At 38.5% G+C, this 20222-nt stretch overlaps 4 protein-coding genes across 4 annotated transcripts; 1 reads left to right on the top strand and 3 right to left on the bottom strand.

Moving 5' to 3' along the window:
• Positions 1 to 2085: 2085 nt before the first annotated feature.
• On the top strand, positions 2086 to 3528 carry LOC112277160 (proteasome subunit beta type-2-B). Its single transcript, XM_024509202.3, has 3 exons — positions 2086 to 2401; positions 2677 to 2918; positions 3037 to 3528. Exons 1-3 carry the CDS (start codon positions 2244 to 2246, stop codon positions 3294 to 3296), a joined length of 660 nt encoding a protein of 219 aa, XP_024364970.1. The 5' UTR covers positions 2086 to 2243; the 3' UTR covers positions 3297 to 3528.
• A 6518-nt stretch (positions 3529 to 10046) lies between these two features.
• On the bottom strand, positions 10047 to 11225 carry LOC112277356 (uncharacterized). Its single transcript, XM_073531412.2, has 3 exons — positions 10640 to 11225; positions 10293 to 10450; positions 10047 to 10179 (listed from the first exon to the last, which is right to left on the bottom strand). The coding sequence occupies exons 1-3, from the start codon at positions 10746 to 10748 to the stop codon at positions 10063 to 10065; spliced, it is 384 nt and encodes a 127-aa protein (XP_073387513.1). The 5' UTR covers positions 10749 to 11225; the 3' UTR covers positions 10047 to 10062.
• An 845-nt stretch (positions 11226 to 12070) lies between these two features.
• LOC112277537 (pheophytinase, chloroplastic) lies at positions 12071 to 15126 on the bottom strand. Its single transcript, XM_024509994.3, has 7 exons — positions 14882 to 15126; positions 14242 to 14529; positions 13796 to 14118; positions 13470 to 13696; positions 13130 to 13321; positions 12759 to 12915; positions 12071 to 12526 (listed from the first exon to the last, which is right to left on the bottom strand). Exons 1-7 carry the CDS (start codon positions 15066 to 15068, stop codon positions 12278 to 12280), a joined length of 1623 nt encoding a protein of 540 aa, XP_024365762.1. The 5' UTR covers positions 15069 to 15126; the 3' UTR covers positions 12071 to 12277.
• A 2067-nt stretch (positions 15127 to 17193) lies between these two features.
• Positions 17194 to 19968, bottom strand: LOC112277134 (fructose-bisphosphate aldolase, cytoplasmic isozyme). Its single transcript, XM_024509150.3, has 10 exons — positions 19622 to 19968; positions 19309 to 19393; positions 18890 to 19083; positions 18595 to 18783; positions 18416 to 18484; positions 18173 to 18306; positions 18001 to 18065; positions 17787 to 17870; positions 17571 to 17636; positions 17194 to 17448 (listed from the first exon to the last, which is right to left on the bottom strand). Exons 1-10 carry the CDS (start codon positions 19885 to 19887, stop codon positions 17365 to 17367), a joined length of 1236 nt encoding a protein of 411 aa, XP_024364918.1. The 5' UTR covers positions 19888 to 19968; the 3' UTR covers positions 17194 to 17364.
• Positions 19969 to 20222: the final 254 nt, after the last annotated feature.

The raw sequence follows: 20222 nt of genomic DNA, 5'->3' as shown, positions 1-20222 counted from the left end.
TGATGCATCGCAAGCATTAACTCCCTTAATTGCTCTTACATTTGTGCCATTGCACTCTTCATTTCAACAAGTTCTGCCATGATAACACATAGAAAAGAGAAGATGTCTAATATCACTCAAGACAAATAGAAGAAAGGACTTGAGAACAAAGAAAATACTAAGGACAATATTAGTTTAGAAGAGGGTAATCCGTAACTTCTAATATGCTTATATCTTATCAAGAAAAAGAGATAATCCACTCTTAATCAAGCTTAGACAAAGCTCTGATATTGTAGATGTATTCTTGTCAATCTGTCAAGGACAAGAACTCGATGAAAAAGCAATTCACTCAAGTGAGCATTCACTAAAAGAAAGGTAAAAAAATATAAATAAACAAGTATGTATATTGAAAGAGAAACTGGAATGGCTATTGCCAAAAGACAAGAAAACTAGAGACCCTTGAAACTAGACTCGAAGCAAGAAAGGAGTTGACAAGAGTGAAGAAGGCTTCACTCTTGTCTCTATATATACTATCTAACTTGGGGCTACATGGCGACATTCTATAGGACCTCCAATATGTGTTGACTTTGTAGGACACATGCCTTGACTTACAAGGCAAGTTTTTCTACGTGTGGACCACATAGTTAGCTTGATCTTCAAGCTAACAACATGTGTGGTACATGGCCAACTTGTTGACCACGTTTTTAATCCAAAAAGTCAATTAAAGACACCTATGAAGTCAAAGCAGCATTTATGAAGCTTCTAGGAAGCTTTCATATTAAATACTATAGAATTAATTTACTTTTATCTACTTTTACTTACTTCCACCTATTTGTATATGTAATTACTAGCTTACATGAGTATGTCTGTGACACCTTGTTAAGCTTGAGCAACCACTCAAATCAAGTATTGGTATAGAAGAGAAATTTGCCAAACAATTTAGTAAGCTTGAGCAATTTTCTCATATCAAGTATTGTCAAAAAAGATAGATTTGCCAATTCATTTGGCAAGCTGGTCAAGTTTGAGCAACCACTCAAATCAAGTGTTTTTAAAAAAATTAAGTTTGTGAATTCATTTGGAACTATTTTAAATTTGTGCTATTATCTAAGTTCAAGTTTGTTAAAGATTTAGGATTTTTAATGTCTTTTGGTAATATTGTAGATTTATTATATCCATCTAAATCTAATCTCAATAATGCACTAATTATAAATAGTATTTTTGGTAGTATTTCATCTAATTTAAATCCTCCTAGAATCAATATTGTTAATTTTTCAAATACATTCCAAAAATCAATATTGAATATTTTAAGATGGTACATTTATTTTTTTGAAAGTATGAAAAGAAAAATTGATATCATTTCTTACTAACAATAATTTTATTTTTTTACATTTTTAAACAAGAAATAAATGTTTCAAATATATCTTTACTTGACTTTCTATCTATGCTACATATAAGTATTTGTAAAGAGCAAAAGTATAATCCTTTGATGGTGAACCTTTGTAGGATATTCTTCATATTATTATCAAGTATAATACCTTCCAACTAATCAACAACATAATAAAAGAATAATTAGAAATTACAATCCCTAGCATTATCAAATGCTTAAAACATATACAAATCTCAAAGTATTTTGCATTGCAACAGACAAAAAATATAAAATCATTTGTAAAAGGTATTAGTAATTTTTTTTAATTTTATATATATATTATATGAATGCATAGAAAGAGACAACCATCTCAAAAAAGAAAAAGAAAACTTTGAATCCTCACTCTACGACAAGAAAAGCCATTAATTCATAGATCATAATGCACAAAGAAAGTTCTTGAAGTGGAATCAAATAAGACATTGAAAGTATGACAAACTACTAAACATATGTCCAATAATCCAACTAACACATGATCATCTATCTATCCATGTGTCGGCCTCGTCGTCGTCGTCGTCGTCGTCGTCTCTCGTCCTCGTGGAGGGGGAAATGACTTTCCTCCGGACCCGTTTCTTTCCACACGCCAGCTAAGTTTGCATTCGCAAATCAGCAACCCCCCCCCCCCCCCCCCCCACCAAGTTTGAAACCAACCCCCTCTCGAAGGCAAGGAGGAGGAGGAAGGACGAAGACGGCCACGAAGAAGAAGAAGAAGGCCTCCGTAGCAAGCTAGCTAGCTATCATCCCCTGCTGCTCCCGTTCCATAGCTGCTGCTAGATTTGGTTGCGAGGAAGGCGAGACTTGATTGCAGCTTCCGACCTCGATTGATTGCAGAGTGCGCAGCATGGAGTGCATCTTTGGGCTAGTGGGTGATGGGTTCGCTCTTGTGGTCACTGATACATCGCAAGTGCAGAGCATTGTCGTGCAGAAGACGAATGAGGACAAAATTATGATCCTCGACTCGCACAAGCTGCTCGGCGTCACTGGCGAGAGTGGCGACAGGTGTGTTGGATTGGGTTGCGTTTCACCGATTTAGGGTGGTTTGGTTAATGGTGGATTAGGGTTTTTTTTTGTGTAGCTTGAGGTTTGAAGCAATTAGTTTTTGATTGTTACGGTGAGTCTTAATTATGTGCTCTCAGTGCGGATTCCTTGTTGGTTGGGGCTATGTTAGGTTTTGTTGAAAACCTATCATCTGAGTTGTTTTTGCTATCGTCAGTGTCTTGGATCCTGCTACTACTTCTTTGTTGAGTTTGTGGCGGTGAGTTGATTGAGCGCAGAGTGCAGTTTTCGGAGTACATTCAGAAAAATATTCTGTTGTACCAGTATCGAAATGGAATTCCCCTATCGACATCGGCTGCTGCGAACTTCACGCGGGGAGAGCTTGCCACTGCTCTCCGAAAGAATCCCTATGAAGTGAATATGATGATAGCTGGGTGGGATAAGGACCAGGGTCCATCTCTTTACTACTTGGACTATATCTCAACCCTTCATAAGGTTGAGAAAGGTGGAATGGGTTACGGTAAGTTCTTTGGCTGAGTTTTTCTAGTATATTGCCATTTACTTCTCTTCTTTGACACCGTTGACCATCTTGATATTGGGATATCGGTGCTTATGATAGAGTGTCTCGTGTGATATAGGTGCATACTTTCTGCTTTCACTCATGGACCGATACTATGAGAAGAACATGTCACTGGAGAAGGCCTTGGAGCTGGTGGACATGTGTATTGAAGAAGTGAGGAGCAGGCTAGTGGTCTCGCCTCCAAACTTCATTATTAAGATTGTCGACAAGGATGGTGCTCGGGAGCTTGCGTGGAGGAGAACCGTGGAAGACAAACAGGGACCTCCCTCTGCTGCAGCCCCCATAGCGTCCCCCATGGCTGAAGATGTGTCTGTTTGAAGTTAGAGAATGCTGGACTAGTCACTGAATGCTGAGATGATAGCAATGTATGGATTGCTTTTTTTTTGGTTCTTTTCGTCACAATACACACTAGTTCTTGTTGGGGCATAGTTTGTGCCTCTTCTGAGACTGTTCACGGTAAGGCAGACCCATATTGTCAGCCCCCCGTTGATCACATTCACTGCAATTGGTTGTCTATAAAGGTAGTAACGATTGTACCCCTTTGGCAAGATCTTATACATCTAAAACATTGAATTGGCCTGCTTACATAAGTACATGGATAGCCGTTAGATAAGTCTGTTTTTTAATTCCCTCGGAGGAAGTTCGTTACATCTCGATCCAGCCCTTTTTTGCATTCCTTGTGTACGCCTTATATGGGGTTTGCGAGTGCTTCTAGCTGTCACTTTGTTGCTGTTGGGAAGGCGATGTGTCGGTGAATTCCAGGTGAATTAGTAAGTGATTCAAGTCAGAAATTGGTTCTCTCCGTTGTTTTGGGCGAAAGAGTATCTGTACTGATTCATTCAACACGCGTATGGATTAGTGTTGGCATGGTTCTGGATCGAAATTCTTTGATGGTTTCATGTCAGTGGGGGATGGGTGGACAAGAGTCATGTGAAGCGACTTTTAGCTTTTTTTTTGGTTAGTGCGGTTCTTTGATTTGCTGGGGAGTTGCATAGTTGAGAGCTTCTAAGTGCATTTATTGTGGCAATATGAACTGAATCGGTTGTGATTCTGGGAATTGAAGCGTGTATGCGACATGAATGTGCATATCATTTGGATGTGTACACCACCAAGAAATCCAGTAAATGAGAGTTAACTACAGGTTAAATATCATTCGGTAGATCCCATGTCTCCAAACCTTTTCATTAACGTTCCTCGATAAATGCTATGGGGGCTGTATGTGCTATTTATTTATTTGGTTTATTTCTTTTGACACAAACAGGGTTCCCTGTTGCAAGGATTTTGTTAACAAAGTTGTGTTCAAAAGCTCAACACCCTTTATCAGGTAGTGGAGGTGGGAGCTCTGCTATTCAACGGTCTAATTATTATTAATATTGTTAATTTTTCTGTTATTGCTTCAGAAAATATGAATCCACATTAAGGAATCCTAGGATTCTACTCAATTTTTTAATTTTTTTTCCCTAACTGTTATGCCTTAAGTCATTTGTGATTTGTCTCAACATAAAATAAAAATGTACCATTATTTGGTTGTTTGTCTCTTAAAAAGTTCCATCTCAATCTCCTATAGTATTATGAATTATCCCAAATAATTTTTGTAATATATTGGTCAGACCATACTTCATCAATGGATACTTTTGCATTATGTTGTATCTAAATTGTCCATAAACATATATCTCCTAGTACTTATCAAATGCTTTCGAATCATTTTTAGACATGGTTTGTTTCTATTAGAAAAATACATCTTGGATTACAAGGTTTACATTATAGCAATATGATATTGTTGACTTTTGCTCTCTTAGTATTGAAAACTACCTCACAATGCCTAATAATCCATAGTAATATTGCTTTCTTGCAAGTTCTTAATCTAAACAAAACATCTATCCAATTAATATAGACATCTTTATCTAATAGTCCTTCTTGTTTTAAAGAAAGAATATTTCAAGAAGTAGACAAACTTTAAAGAAGCTCTCCAATTAATTTTGTAGTGTAAGTTAAGAACTTGGGCCTAGATATCCAAAAATAAATACATGGATTAAAAAGTAGTATATGAAAAACTCTAAAAAAAAATACTTTATCTTTTAAGCTAAGGCTTTTGGTCTTAGACTTTATTTATATCCTAATGCTTTTAACAAAATCACAAACCAATTTCGACCCTTATTATGTTTGTTGTTGTCTTGTAGATGCATGTTGTCTTGAGAGATTTTTATTACCATTTAAGTTTAAAGATTATTTACCTATTCTATGTATTCATAATTTAAATAGTATCAAAAGTTCTATTTATTTATTTTATCCAAATGTTAGTATAAAATATTTTTTTATTTCTATTAAGTCCTATTAATTCTCTAATATTGGTGATTTTGGATCTTCCTCTAGGAAATGACACCATCTTCTTAGATAAGATTTTTTTTGCTATAGCCAAAAATTGATTTCTTTGTTTGTTATGACAAATTTATATATAGCTTCTTCATAATTCATAAACTAATGACTTGGTCTATTGCAAACATGTTTAATTCTTTGCATTCATTTTTATGAAATTTTGCTAACCTTTGTCACTAATTATGGTCTAATATCATTAGAAACTCTAAGTCCTTTTACAAAAACTTAATCTATATAAAATGTGGTTGAAAATCATATATCAAGATATTGAAGTAATTTAGACAAATTTCTTTTAATTTTGAGAGAGTTCTTTAATCCTTTAGATTTTCAAATTTTAAAGTTTAGAAAGAAGATGTGACAAAATAATAAAAAAAACAATTACATATCTAGTGAATAAATGCAATTTTATTTACCTTTTTTTAATACAAAGTTTTTTGGCATCTAAATTCTACATTTATATGTTATATCTTAAAATTTTGGTTCTTGATAAGCTACTTTTAATTATATTACATATGTCTAAGGCTCCATTAACTATAAAGGTTGAATTAGTTGATTGAAGCTCTTTTTTTATGACCATGATATTTGCAAAAATAAACTCAAATACTAGCACATGTAATGTACAATTGTTCTACTTATGTAATCTAACATTTATTTTGAAGACCTTCTACTCTTTTGTTGAATACTCTCTACTTTGTCTCTCCTTAGGCTATAGACTTTTTGAAGTTAATTAATTATTTTTTATTTTATTTTATATACTATATTTAGAGTAGATTATATGATCTCAAATTAAATAGATAGATATGCAAAAAAATTGAACATACATATAAATGATAATCTATTTGATGATAATTAAAGCTACCATGCTAAGATTGTGAGTTCTACTAAAACATCTTAATTGGTAGATTTGTTAGAAACAAAGTTTTTAAATTGTTTAAAAACAAAAAAATTAAGATTAAAGAATCCATTTGATTATCTAGGTATTTAATAGGATTTAGAAGGTCTTATAGATTACAAGAGTATTATAAGGGAAAAATTCATAAAAATAGAGTCTTAGTAAGACTTGAAGGCTATTATCTTAGTTGGTTTAAGTATTTTTTAAAAAAATTATAATTAATATTTAATAATTAAAAAAATATTTAAATTAATCTAAAAATTAAATTAAATACTTATTAAAAAATCATAGATATTAATTAGTATTTAGAAGAAGCATAAAAAGAAATACTATGATTATTTAGTTATTTATATTTAAAATATGATTTTCAATTGAATTAAATTAATTCTTTGATATAAAATAAATAAAATTTTAATTGATAATAACATCTTAAAAATATTTAATAGTTTTTTAGAATTTATTTAGAATATTTTAGGAATTTTTAGAATATATTATTAGTAATCATAGTGACTAAAAATTAGAATAGTACTTGTAGGAAGGGATGTATATATGTCCTACATAGGTTGTAGTACTTTGTATGTGGGTAGGAGGATAATACTAGGCCCTTGTGGATCCCTTAGGACATCCTACATATCACTTTGTAAGCTTTAGTGAGGCTCAAATCCTTAACTACTTAAGCAAGTTATCTTTGAGATAAAATCTATTATTATTATTTTTATTATTATTTTCTTCATATCTTTAAATTTGTACAACTTACTTGTACTAATTTTAATTTATATGCTTTATATGTTATTAAAAAGATACAAAATTTATTTACACAATTTATTTTTATTTTATTTTTTATCAAGTAAAAATCTAATACATAAATTGTAATGATTTTTTGGAATGTGTATTTCTTAGATTGTATGTATTTTACTTATTTTGTCCATCTCTTTTCTTTATTTCTTAGTGATTGTATCTCTCACTCTACACCACCAATTACAAGCAATTCTTAATTGAAGCTATCTTATAATTTAGAATGAAGAATAAATTTTACCATCACAAAAACTTACAACATTGACAAGTATATATAGAAGAAAGACTAAGAAGACAACTAATTTATGGCATGCAAAAATTAAATAAGATCATGTTTAGTAACTAGACAACAACTTGTATTTTTTGTTTAGAACTTTTACAATGAGAATAATGTTAATAAGATTTAGATATGGGTATGTAAGTCAATATTTTTTTATACAAAGTTAGTTTTATTTTTCCAATGAAAATTTGAATTATGCACTTTGAATTTAATTGCACTCCTAATACTTAGGCTTTAATATTAGTCTAATTTTCATACATTATTGTAAGTATATTTTGAGATGGTTTTTAATTTTAAATATAAAATATTAATTTCTAAATATCTACATCATAATTATATAGTATGTTGTATTGGTCAATGATATAAGTATGTTAGATACATCCTCTTTGCTTATAACATTCTAAAATTCATCTAATATAAAACATAATGCAAAATGAACTTGTAAAACAAATTTTAAAGATAAGAGGTGTTGGGATATTAAAAAATATCTCTTTGTTATAAATACAAATAAAGTACTTAAAAACTACTCTATATCTTAATAATTTTTTATTTCTCATAGCATAGCTTTTGTTATACATTACAAAAGTTGTGTTTTTTAAATTTTATTGTAAATGCTGTCATTGTTTACAATGCAGCAAAATTGAAGTAATTTTTATACAACTGTTTTTGCAATATACAATATACTGGATGTATGCAAATTGGATTTTAATTAAGTACTCATTCACACATGATTTGCATGTGTTACTCTAGTAAGAATAGTCTGTGCTATATTTATGCTTAATAACTTATACTTTGTTACTCAACCAATACTTGTTTAGTATATAATTTTAAAAATAACATTTTTTTTTAAATGTGTACAGATTCTCTTACATAATGAGTACACAATAGTAAATTATTTGTACTTATTTATTATAAATAGAAGTATCATTTGAAATAAAAAATTTACATATTTTTTCAAACATTGGTATAATCAAAATGTACTTTATTTAACAAAAATTGTATATACATTACAATAAATCCAACTTTATTCTGTTTTATAAATTAAATTAATTTGTACATAGCTAGGATTTTATCTTGAATTTGATCAAAATCGTTTGTATTTTTTTCTGCATTTTTAAAATTAAATTATGTGGTTGGTTTTAAAACATTCTATATGACATACAACCCAATATCTACTACGTCAAAAATTGGCTAGTTCATCCCAGTTTACAATATACAAATGTACTATGACTAAAAGAGTACTCACTCATATAGATATTTGATATTTACCACAACTACCACTACACAACACATCATTGTTCATGCAGGGGCCCCACACATCTAAATTAGACTCAATTTTGGACTACAGTTTGGACACATGTGGTGGTGAAGGAGTATCCCAAAATCCAACCATTTTGCTATAAGCGATTGGATAGTGATTTCAACATTGTTTCAATTAACTATTCAAGCAAACAGAATAAGATGCTAATTTTTTAGATTCAAGTCAAAGTTTGTATTCCTGTTTTTGATTCAGTATGAAACCCGTGATCATATCAAACTGCATCCGTAAGCATTCAATTGCAGAATTCAGACAGACCCTTTTTGTGAACACTGGCAATTCACAAACAGAGGTAAACAAGCAGTAAAGGCGTTCATAGGCGCACTTGTTGCAAAGAAATTAACTAGTGAGAGAGCATGTTGTGTGCAGCGGCTTGATCGATGAGCAGATTGGATCACGTAGAGTGAGGTCAGTCTTCCAATGCAGAACTGTCCAATTGGAACGTGACGGCACTAATTGCTGGATAAGCTGATCCATTTTGTAGAATAAACTGATCAAAAACAGATGTTGGTCCCTGCTTGTTGCCCCACCTCCCATTGAATCCCCACCATGTATATTCTCCTATCATCAAATCAATCGCCGTTTGCAAGCTCATCATACTTGCATTACGAACCACGCGACGCAAGGGTAGCGTTTAGATCCACTGCTTGAACGGTAAGAATCATTGCATGTAACAAGGCAAACTGCTCAGAGTGGCAAATCCTTCAGACGATTTCATTGCACGTTTTGGTTTAAAGGAGGAACAGCTATGGAAGTTTGTTATGGATGGCAACTTACTGGTTAGGGGTTGACCTTCCACTCGAACGACCACATTATTCCATGTCTCCCATTGCTCAGCATTCCCACCGTCGTGGTCGTCTGCTAAATCTCCAATCAAAATAATCCTTCGGTAGACAGTCCTACCTGCAAGTGAATCGTTCAAACCTTGTCTACACTTCAGCAAAACCCAGCATCTCCGTCATAGGGGATGAAGCAGACAACAAGAGTTTGATCAACTCGCGTAGACGATGATCCATTGCTTACCTGGCTTGTTGTAGGTGCCGTGAGAACCTCGAGCTACGTACAAGATGGGGTGTGCGGTATTCGACACAAATATAAGATTGCTGGGGGTCAGACAGTCGCCGGAAGAGTGCTGGCTCGTGTACGCTGCAATAAGTTTGGGACCTGGGTTTTCGAATCTGATGCGTAAGGTGACATACTCCCAGTCGCCCACATGATTCCCCCACACAGTGAAGTTTCTGATTAGTTTGCCTTGGTTGAAAGGGTAGAATGCAAAGTATACGAAATCGAAGAGGATAGGACTCTTGCGGACGATGGTGGTATAGATCGGAACAGTGCCCTGCGCGGTAGGTGCCCGCCCAAGCAGGAAGGAATGTCGTTGTGCAATTCGTTGCGGTGAGTCTTTGTATTTGACATCGGACTCCTAGAGTGGCACCTTGGTTGTGAGGAACGTCGTTAATGGCTTCGATGTTGGGGAGACTAGATTGGCTGAGCTCAAAGGGTCCGGTTGGTTCGGTATCGCTGATCCGTCTTCGTTTATCTGTGAACACGTTTTCCAAGAAAAATATGGTTAGAACTCGATTATCGACATCGATCATGGTGGTACAGAAGCACGGGCATGCCGTTATAATGTTTGGCGTCCCGGTAACCTACTAGTTTCACGGAAGGAAGAAAATCATCGACTGCGGAAGGGAAGAAGGACTCGAAGGAGTCGAATTTTAGCAATGGAGCGTATGCTTTGGTAAGACAATCCAGGCGACTGTCCGTTGGCTCCGTCCCCGGACATTGTCCACTGGCTATGTCGTCGGGGTCTGCGCCATCTCGTCACACGAACAATTACTAGTTCACTCATGAAAACTGAGACGATCATGGATAACCCCCTCTCAACAACAAAGCCTTTCAACAAACAAGACCTTCATAGGATGATTAAATCTCAACGTGGAGGTCAGAAGATGCCCTAGACTTTGAGGAAAATACATGTGTAGCAAGAGGTTGCTTACGTCCAGAATCGAGAGCTGAACCACACTGGCAACTGCTGGAGACGACAACCAAAACAACAGTTGCTAGTTCCAACCAAGCAGTATCCTCGTCCATCCTAGTGGCAGCCATTCCAATCTCAATATCACTGTATAATGTACATAGGAGTAGCTCTCGTCACGCACATTTGTTCAGGCAGAACTTCAATGGACTACCGATTTTTGTTGGAAGATTAACGTATTAGTCAAAGCGGGCACATTGTCTGCACTTTATGAGAAGCTGGAGGTTGCCAGCTAGCATTTAAGGTGCCAGTGATTAGGGCAGCCATTATTAGGTGCAAACGATTCAGTAAAGTCCAAGTGAAGCCAAGCCAGCTACTGATGCTAAGAACTACACGTAGCTTAAGCATGTGGTTGCAAGAGAAACAGAGATTTACTATCACATTGCACTAACCGAATATTGCGCTGCGAGCGGTTAGTTTTGCGAGGGCTGCACGGTACCATTTCATCACCCTGATGGTGCATCGACCACAGTGTGAAGGCAGAGTTTGAAATACTCACTCCTCACACAGGAGAAAGTGACATCACATGACTGCACGGCAGAAGAAGAGCCTTCACCTGAAAACCGCGCACTTGTTAGAAATGTTGCTTTCACAGCAGTGTGTATGCGCTTGTACAAGTGGACTACAGCATCAGCACCCAATTCTGCGAAAGTTGAGAGCTCAACCATTCGTCTTGCAACAAGTTAATCGCGCTGGTAACATCAGCTGAGTACCCAACGGCCGAACATAAGCTGCAGATCTAGACACGGGATGGGGTCTTGGCAGGTGTAGACAGGCGTCGGGTATGCAGCGCCTTGAGAAAGAGGGAGAGGCGTGTAAAATTTCATTGAAGGATCGGAAGGGATGAGACTCCTCCCCTCTACATCCTTACGGTGAAGCAACCCCACCTTAAAGATGGATTGCAACACCTTTAGGGGCATTCTGCAAGTCCGCAAGGTGATCTGGTGTCACACCTCTACTAGTCCTCACAAACCCATCAAGCAAGTCTTGCAATGTCCTAATATTGTCAAATTGTCCTGATCATTTTACAAGAGGGGCTTATCTTATCCCATTTAGATATTTCAGCTGCAAGATCTTGCTTGTCAACTCGTAGACCACGATTGCAACGAAGCCTTCCACGCTCGCAGCACAATCCTCTGGATGCCTTGCAGCGGGTTCTTGAGTGTTGACTCCAAATGTCCAAAGACATTTAGGAGCATGCTTCGAGGTAGACATGTTTTATAGCAAAAAATTAAGTCATTTCAATTTAAATCTTCACAAGAAATACAGTTTATGGAATGGAATGAATTTTCGAAAGAAAGTGCTTATTTTTCCCAACATTTCGTTTTTAACAAAAATGCTTGTATTGTTATATTACTAATCTTTCTTATAGATCAGAAAGCAACTCAGGAAGTGAGCAAATCAAAGTGAATTTGTTCTGAATTATGCATCTGATATTCACACGATAGCATCCTGGACTGTATTCTGTATCTAAATGTATCTAGTCCAGGTACAGGTTAAGATACGTTGGTGAGAACGACCACGATGTCTCCAAACCTAAATTCACCAGAATTTAAAAGCTGAAACATTCTTGGTGGTAACTATCCTTTGGCGACTTCTTTTATTTCTGTGTTTTCTCAGCAGTTTCCATAACTTGAGACTGAAGCGATTTCTTTAAAAATATCTCCCTGATTCTATCTATCAAATTTTGCCAGAAATTTTGTGTGCCCTTAACTCGGACAGATACTCTGTCTCCTTCGTTTTCTACCACAAACCAATGAAGTTGGTTAACTCTACTCTCTAAAAGAGGAGATGAAGCGCCCAGTGTTTGCACACTCTCCACCCATTTACGCAGAAGAGTATTCACCACCTGACAACACCGCAGAAGCACTTTGTGAAGACACCAAATAACTCCAACTAACAGATGCAAGATATGCTCGATTTGTTCTGCTAGAATGTTTGCTCCTATTTGAATTGGAATAAAACTTCGATTTGTTATCAATATAGATATTTTGTTATTATCCTTTAAACAAAGGTCTAGCTTTACCGATTATATTCTGTACCATACAAGCCAAGAGAACAATTTGGGCTGGAAATAGAACCTCTGGCGCTTCATGGTGAGGGCAATGTCCAGCAGGGCTAAGCTCATAGTAGATTGCATCCGGGTTTCGCTGCTTGGCTCTTTGACCCCAAAATGGCACTACCCATGGATCCTCCTTCCCGTATATCATACACATGGGCATTCGTCTCTCTTTCAAACTACGCATTTCAAACCACTTCTATCAAAACCAGAGACCCCTGAAATGACTAAAAATCTTCTGTAATAATTTCACATACACAATGCCTTCGGAACAACATCAATACTCGAATACCAGAACAACCATCCCACACCTTTACATGCCAAATCTCTAAGTAATAACAAGTGGTACATATGAACAATGCAAATTTCAGACGAGTGTTATACTGGAAAAACCTGATTAAGTTCTCGCCGAAGTCTGTATGTGCTCGAGGGGCAAAAACGATTGAAGCAAATGCAGCAAATGCAGCTGGGTGATCAGTGGCTTCTATAATTTGCGTAATTAGCTTTTTATTGATAGCTGAGCGGTTGGCGTAGACGGCTCCCAACATGTTTCGTATTGTTGACGGATTTCGAAGAAGATCCCACCTTGAACAAACAAAATTTCGTTAACAAAATCCTCCTTCAACGGTCAAATCTTAATCAATCTAAAGAAACTAACGCATCAGATGAAGCCGTTAGAGAATGAGTTATGAGAGAGATGAAAAGTCTTAATAAGTGTATAAACAAGGTTTACCAGAATCTTATTATAGCCTTTGCAAAAATAGGAACCGGGAGAAGCCCTCCCCATGGAGTGAGCTTAGAAAGCAAAGGATAACGCCTCGAGTTCGGCGTGAAGGCCCAAAACGGAGTTGCGTTTAATAATGTCACTCCCTTTACCAACTCTGGATTTGTTGCCGCAAAATAGCTACCGACGTAACCACCAAGAGAGTTTCCAACAATGTACACCGGTCCACCAATAACCTAGAAAAGAATTGTGGAACAACAATCGAACATCAATTTCTGTAATCAGATCGAAAATCCGGTATAGAAACTGATTCCTCTTCCAAAACTGATTCAGACCTTTTCTATGAAAGCGTGCACTTGGTCTCGCCATGTATCCACCGAATACACAAGCCCCTCGGCCCAAGGCTCCGGGTTCTTTCCTAAGCTCCAATGACGGATCTTCTTCGAATTCACCTGACCTTCCAAAACCTCTTCAACCACTTCCTCTGCTTCTTCAGGTGCCGGATCATGTGATGGCCAGGACTTTCCTTGGCCTAAAAAATCAATTGCCCAAACCCTGTACTCTTGACCGAGGTCTCGAAGTTGTTGATGGTAGTGGAAAGACCCTACCCCGAATCCCGGCAGCAGGAGCATTGCAGGGGCGTTGGTATTCTCCATACCTGCAGACTAGAGGCTTGCATATCTCAGTATTACTAAAAACTCGTAAAAGGATAAAGCAACAAGGAAAGAGAAAATAAAATCGTAAAACTTAATCGTAAGAACCGGCTAGACAAGGCTCGTGCCTGCGCACTCGTAGTGTATGTTCCAGCGATGGCGCCATTCCCAAATATGGCTGGCTATGGTGGCTCCGACGTAATCAGCACCTCGAACACTCTGAAGTCGAAATTCTCTTGAATCACTATAGTTTTGCTGCTTAGGTAGAACTTCTTCCTTCACAAAACCGCCATTGCTATCGCCCACAACTCCTACGTCCGCGCTATTAATTTGCGCCTGGCACCTCGCATTGCTTGCTAGCGACCTTCCACTTAAGCCCAATTGAAGCGAAAACCGGCGTGCTGCCGCCCCATGTTCTGCATGAACTAGGCCACATCAATCCTCTGCAAGGCACCTAGACAGATGAACAGATGCAGAGCAATACAGTACCTCCCCATAATCTTCCACTACTCCACCCTCAACCAAACCACTAAAATCGCACTATTTTCAACTTCGACCTCACGACACACAACCCGATTCACTCAAATTTTTTCACCAAGGTTTTCTTTCCTTCAACCATTCGCCACTCTCTCAACGAGAGCGTAAACCTCGAATGCCAATTCTAAGTACCCATCCTCATAAACCGCAGATTTCCACCCTAAGAGAGAAAAAGAAAAAAGAAAAAACGAAAAAAACCCAGAGGGTTGGGTGGGAGGACACCAAAGAAACCTGTAACAGAACAACGCACATGATTCCGAAATCTTCTCCTGGAAGCTCCTTTGAGGGGAATAACAACAACAGCAGCCACGCCAGAGCAGGAAGGCGGATGATCATGAGCGGCGATGGGGCGCAACAAGTGGTGCGAGCAAGCAGGGGGGGCTCGCATCACAGCGAAGGAGGAGAGCGTGGAGGCCATAGTGAGGCGAGGAGGAATTACAGAGAATTGCTTCCTCCCTCGTGCACTCACTCTGCAAATGAATCTGCAATGCTACAGCTGCCCAGCCCAGCCCAGCAACAGCCCCGTCAGAGAGAGACCTCACCCTCTCTCCCGTCCCTCTTCCTTGGCTTTCGATTGGTAAGGCACCCTTCCTGCCACGCTGGACTATGGCCTCGTCACCACCGCGATGCTCCATTGTCCGTAAGGATAATATGCGCCGTTTTATTGTTGGAGAGTGTGTTTTTTACTTGAGGCACACAACCCATTTCCGATCATTTAAGCATTTCAGCATATCTAGTAGGTGTAAAAATGGAAATAGAAATCAGAAGGATTCCAAGTGTGTTCACACAATTTGGCCCATAAACAGAATTTTATATAAATGCCTTTGTTGAGAATTCTCTTTGACCCATTTTTGACATACAAGCTCATCTAATTCCGACTGGTGGTGGATTATAAAATCAAGAATCCAATTTTTACAAAATTGTGATGTGTGGCATCTATCAAGAGAAGTATGATACCTAATTATACTATTATTTCACCCCAACCAATCAACAATTGCCACCTATTGATAGTTCATGCAAACCCATTTTGAGTACAATGAAGTTTATTTATTGTTCATAGCTTAACATCATTTTAACCAACACACAAGCTATTGTTGGATCTTTCAAATTATTGATAGAAGGGTGCATGATTAAGAGTCTATGTTTTTTATTTAAAAAAAAAAAAAAAAAAAAAAAACACACCAAATCATTTATGAACAATTAGATAGGATTAAAAGTTTTAAGATTTATTAAAATGTATTGGTGCAAGGAGCCATTGGGAGTTTTGTTCTTTTGGTTTCAAGTATTAGCTAGGTATCTATTCAGCTATGGCCTTTTCCAACATAGTACATCTTTTAGTGCATGAATAAAGAATTTATTATCAGTAATGATGAAATTATGTTAAAAAATAGTATCTCATACTCTTACCACTTCAACATTTTTTTGCAAAGTTTTGTTTGTTTGTTTCTATCCATATTCTTATTTATTCATAATAGAAACAATATTGGGCAACATTCATTTCATATATTATTTATTTTTACAGATTTATACATTCTATAATTAAAACCAAAAGCATTACATACTACAGTAGAACCTATCTAATTAAATACGGTGGGGATCAGTGGTTGAGTATTCATTTGGGCAGGTTATTTACTTGTAGAAGTCAAGCAGGTACTATAGTATAATACAAATGTAGCATTTTGCTACATATGCAATATTTATGGAGGTGAATGCCTCATATTCTATTTGAAATCTTCAAAGTATTTGTTTACTCAATGTACAGGGACTTCAACTAAATTATGCAATAACCACTTATAGAGGTTTATTCACTCTAAGTATGTATCTGAGTTTGGGACCATGATGCTAGTATGCATTTAAGGAGGTTTTGCATTCAAACAGTATGTATCTAGATAAGTTCTACTATATACAAGATTTGGCATTAACAAGTGACATCAGCTATAAGAAAATCTTCAACTGACTAGTATGAATTCCAACAATTTACAGTAAAGCTCACATATCTACATGCTAGCAAGGGTATTAAAAGTAAATTTGATATTTAGCAAAAATTGTAGGAAATCCTTATTCAATTCTCCTCTTTTCACAAATTAGAATCTCAAGTTTTCTTTTGAGTGTTAGGATCAGAAGCTACACGAACGTGTATCACACAAGCTTGCGTATTCCACTGCGTTGAACTGTGTAGAGGACATGAATAAATATAAAAAGTAGCATATACTGTCATGTGCATTTCATTCAGTCATATTCACTCCACAGTTCCATTGATGTTATTTACTGCGTAACTAATAGCAGGAACTAATTCCAAAACATCCAATTTGTTCTAATTAGACAAGAGGGTTTCAATAATTATTACTCGTGTTCCAATCGGTATTTAATCCTCACGTACTTCACAAACCTTCCTTCCATTGCGTGAACAACTTGATTGAAAACATTTTTTTTCAAGAAGTGTGTACATTACACTACATCATCCATATATTTATCCATGATATCCTCAAATATTTCACCCATCCACATGTGCTACCACAAATTCCAGAATCCCTAAGCAGCACTTGAGCAATCGACTCTCACATTCAGTTTTAGACACAAAGCTCACGAAGTAGAGTATCGCCAGGCTTGTGGAGACAGACATGTTCATGCCGACACAAGGATAACGGCGGGCACATCGGTTGAGTTTATGCGCATTAGTATCGAAAAAACGAATGTGCGGATACATTTACAATCTACTTGCCAGCTCCTCCTAATCTAAGAGCTTGCAGGATTCGTTGGCCTCCTGGGGATGGGTGAGGGCCTTTGTATTTTCCCAGCTGCAAAATCGGGTTAGGAACAGGGTTAGAAATCGGGCCGGATTTTTTCTCTTCTGAACCGAAACTACAACAGAGATTCATACACAAACAATGAACACGCATGCGACGTTTTGTAGACCCACCTGGGCATCGGAGTTCGCTTTAGCGAGGGCAACAAGCCGCTCTTGAGCTGCCTGCCAGTTCTCCTCCTGAACATAAAAAGAAAAAAGTAAAAACAACCCAATCCGAATTGAGTATGCATAAATCGACTGGTGTTAAGGCTAGTTGGTTTAATGCAATTTAGAAAAACCGCGATGCAAGCTCAGGCCGAAGTGATGAAAACTCCGAACGATGCGTACCTGTCCTGCCCACATTTTGAGGGTGCTTGACTGCAAAGCTCTGCCGTATGAGAATGTGAGAGACCACGGAGTCGGCCCGTATGCCTGAGCACGAAAACAAACAACGTCAATATGAGGCGAATTACTTGCGAGCGGGTTGAAGAGTGCTCTTCAATCTAGATTCTCCAGTGATGATGCTCACGTAAAATAAATGTGGCGATTCAACGGAAAGTACCTGAAGAGCCTGCAGATTCAAAGTGGCCTCCTCTTCGCTCATACCTCCGGACAGAAAATGGATTCCTGCCAATTTCATTTTAATCCAGTGGCTATTTGTCAGTCATTGCCGGCAAGGGAACCGCAAAACCTCACACAATTAGCAAAACTCAACATGAGCTGTGCGAGCATACCAGGCACAGCGCCAGGCACTGATCGGAACATGGTGCGCACAGTGTAGCGAGCCACTTCTTCAGGAGCAGGTGTGGGCACATCCAAACCTGGGAGGATCATGTTTGGTTTCAACAAGATTCCCTCCAAAATGACACTGCAAAAACAAATAATCGTCAGAAAAAGCAGACTACCCTGGAGAAAAGTGGACGGCGATACAATTCGAAGTGCATTACATGGCTCACGGAGACTCAACAGGGCCTTACTTGTACTCATTCAGCAGCCGGAAGACGTGAGAGTTCACCTTCTCGGAAATGTAGGCTGTTCGCTCAATGCTGCACACACACGGTAGTATTAGCGACGTCGGTGATGCAAGTTGGTATCAATCGCAAGTCATGACTGTCATTGAACGAGACAAAACAAAAGGGAGGTGGTGCATTCTTACCTGTAGTCGCCTTCGCCGAGAGTCACTTCAGGCTCCACAATGGGAACTAGACCGTTTGCCTGACAAATCTGGGCATATCGAGCGAGTCCATGGGCGTTTTCGAGAATAGCGGTGGAGGAGGGGAGTACTTCGTTATCCACCTTGAGCACTGCGCGCCATTTGGCGAATCGAGCTCCCTGCTTGTAGTACCTTCAAAGATCAAGTATGTTTCTCGTTAAGACCTTGCTCCAATTGAATTCCGGACATGATGATGGGGAGATAGTTTGAGAAATGATGAATGGAGAAGGCAGCCAACCTTTGGCATCGCTCGGCGAGGCCATCCAAGCCCTGTGTGGCGGTTTCACCGTCAGTGCCATCAATCGGCTGCAGGCCGGTGTCTACTTTGATTCCGGGTAGGATACCCTGCTCTTTCAAAATGTCCACGAAGGGTACTCCTGCCCTTGAGGATTGAAACAGAGTCTCATCGAACATGATTGTGCCGCTGATGTACTGCACACCACGGGCCGAGCGGTATGAGAAAGTTCGTCATATTTGGAATCTCTTCAGCTCGCGTTGAAGCAACTGAGAAGGGTGATTCCAACATTGATGGAACACTCAAACTGCAGTATCAATAGAGACTCCTGACTCGAAACCTTACGAGATGCGAGACCAGCATTACAGCAAAAAACGGCTAGACGATGAATTCGAGAGAAAATCAATGGGGGGAGAGATCACATTGCCAAGGCCAGGGGCAGAATACAGAAGCTCTCGCCATGCTTGCCTGTTCTCCACCGTGTTGTCTAATCCCACCGTCGCCAATCTGCAGTCAAATTATCACACTCATCAATTCCCCTCACAAACTGCAGAATTCACGCTTGTTCACCATTCGCCATCCACCAAATCTCACACAATTCCGGAAAATCTCAAAACAAGTAGAATCGAAATCCAAAAAGAACTGCTCTCTCACGCTCGCTCTCCGTCACACCCCCCCCCCCCCCCCCTCTCTCTCTCACCGCGTACCCAAATTCACGCATTCCGAGAAAATTACCGTTTGCCAGTGGTGGCATTACTCTCATCCGAAGCTAAGATCCCCTTCCCGGGCGCTGAGATAAACGCGGCGGTCTTCTTCAACTCATCAGCATACGGATTCGTCTTCTCGAAGTTGGAGGTCATCACAATCTGACCAGGGGTGGTGGTGGTGGTCGGGGTCCTGAAGCTGCTACGGCAAGCCTTGGGAGAGAGGCAGCTCTCCACGCCATTCCCAAGGAACGCACTTCGGGTCGCAGCTGCCAACTCCATTGCACGTCCTACCATTGGGGATGTTGCAAGCACAGAAGAGCTGCTGCTGCGATGGAATTGCGACGAAGAGCCAATTCAGCTGCGCAGAGCAGCAGCAGCGGGAGTTGTGGGTGGTGATGGTGGTTGGGGCTGCTCCTTCTGCTGCTGCGAGGGAGTGTGGTGCGGTGGAGCGGAGGTCCAGTGGCGCAGAGGACACAGTTGAAGATGAGTCTTCTGTGGACTGGGCGATGTGGAGATGAATGAACTTTACGAAGCTCACGGATGGATGATGCTCCCAGCGGGCTATTCTGGATGATTCTCGTTGCTCGGATTCCACCTCCTCCTCAGCATGCATTGCTTCTGTTTCTGTT

Source organism: Physcomitrium patens, chromosome 25 (assembly GCF_059467195.1).
Source record: "Physcomitrium patens ecotype Gransden chromosome 25, ASM5946719v1, whole genome shotgun sequence".
Lineage (NCBI taxonomy): Eukaryota > Viridiplantae > Streptophyta > Bryopsida > Funariales > Funariaceae > Physcomitrium > Physcomitrium patens.
Note: the sequence above shows the minus strand (reverse complement) of the source record. Positions and strands in the feature narration are given on the sequence as shown.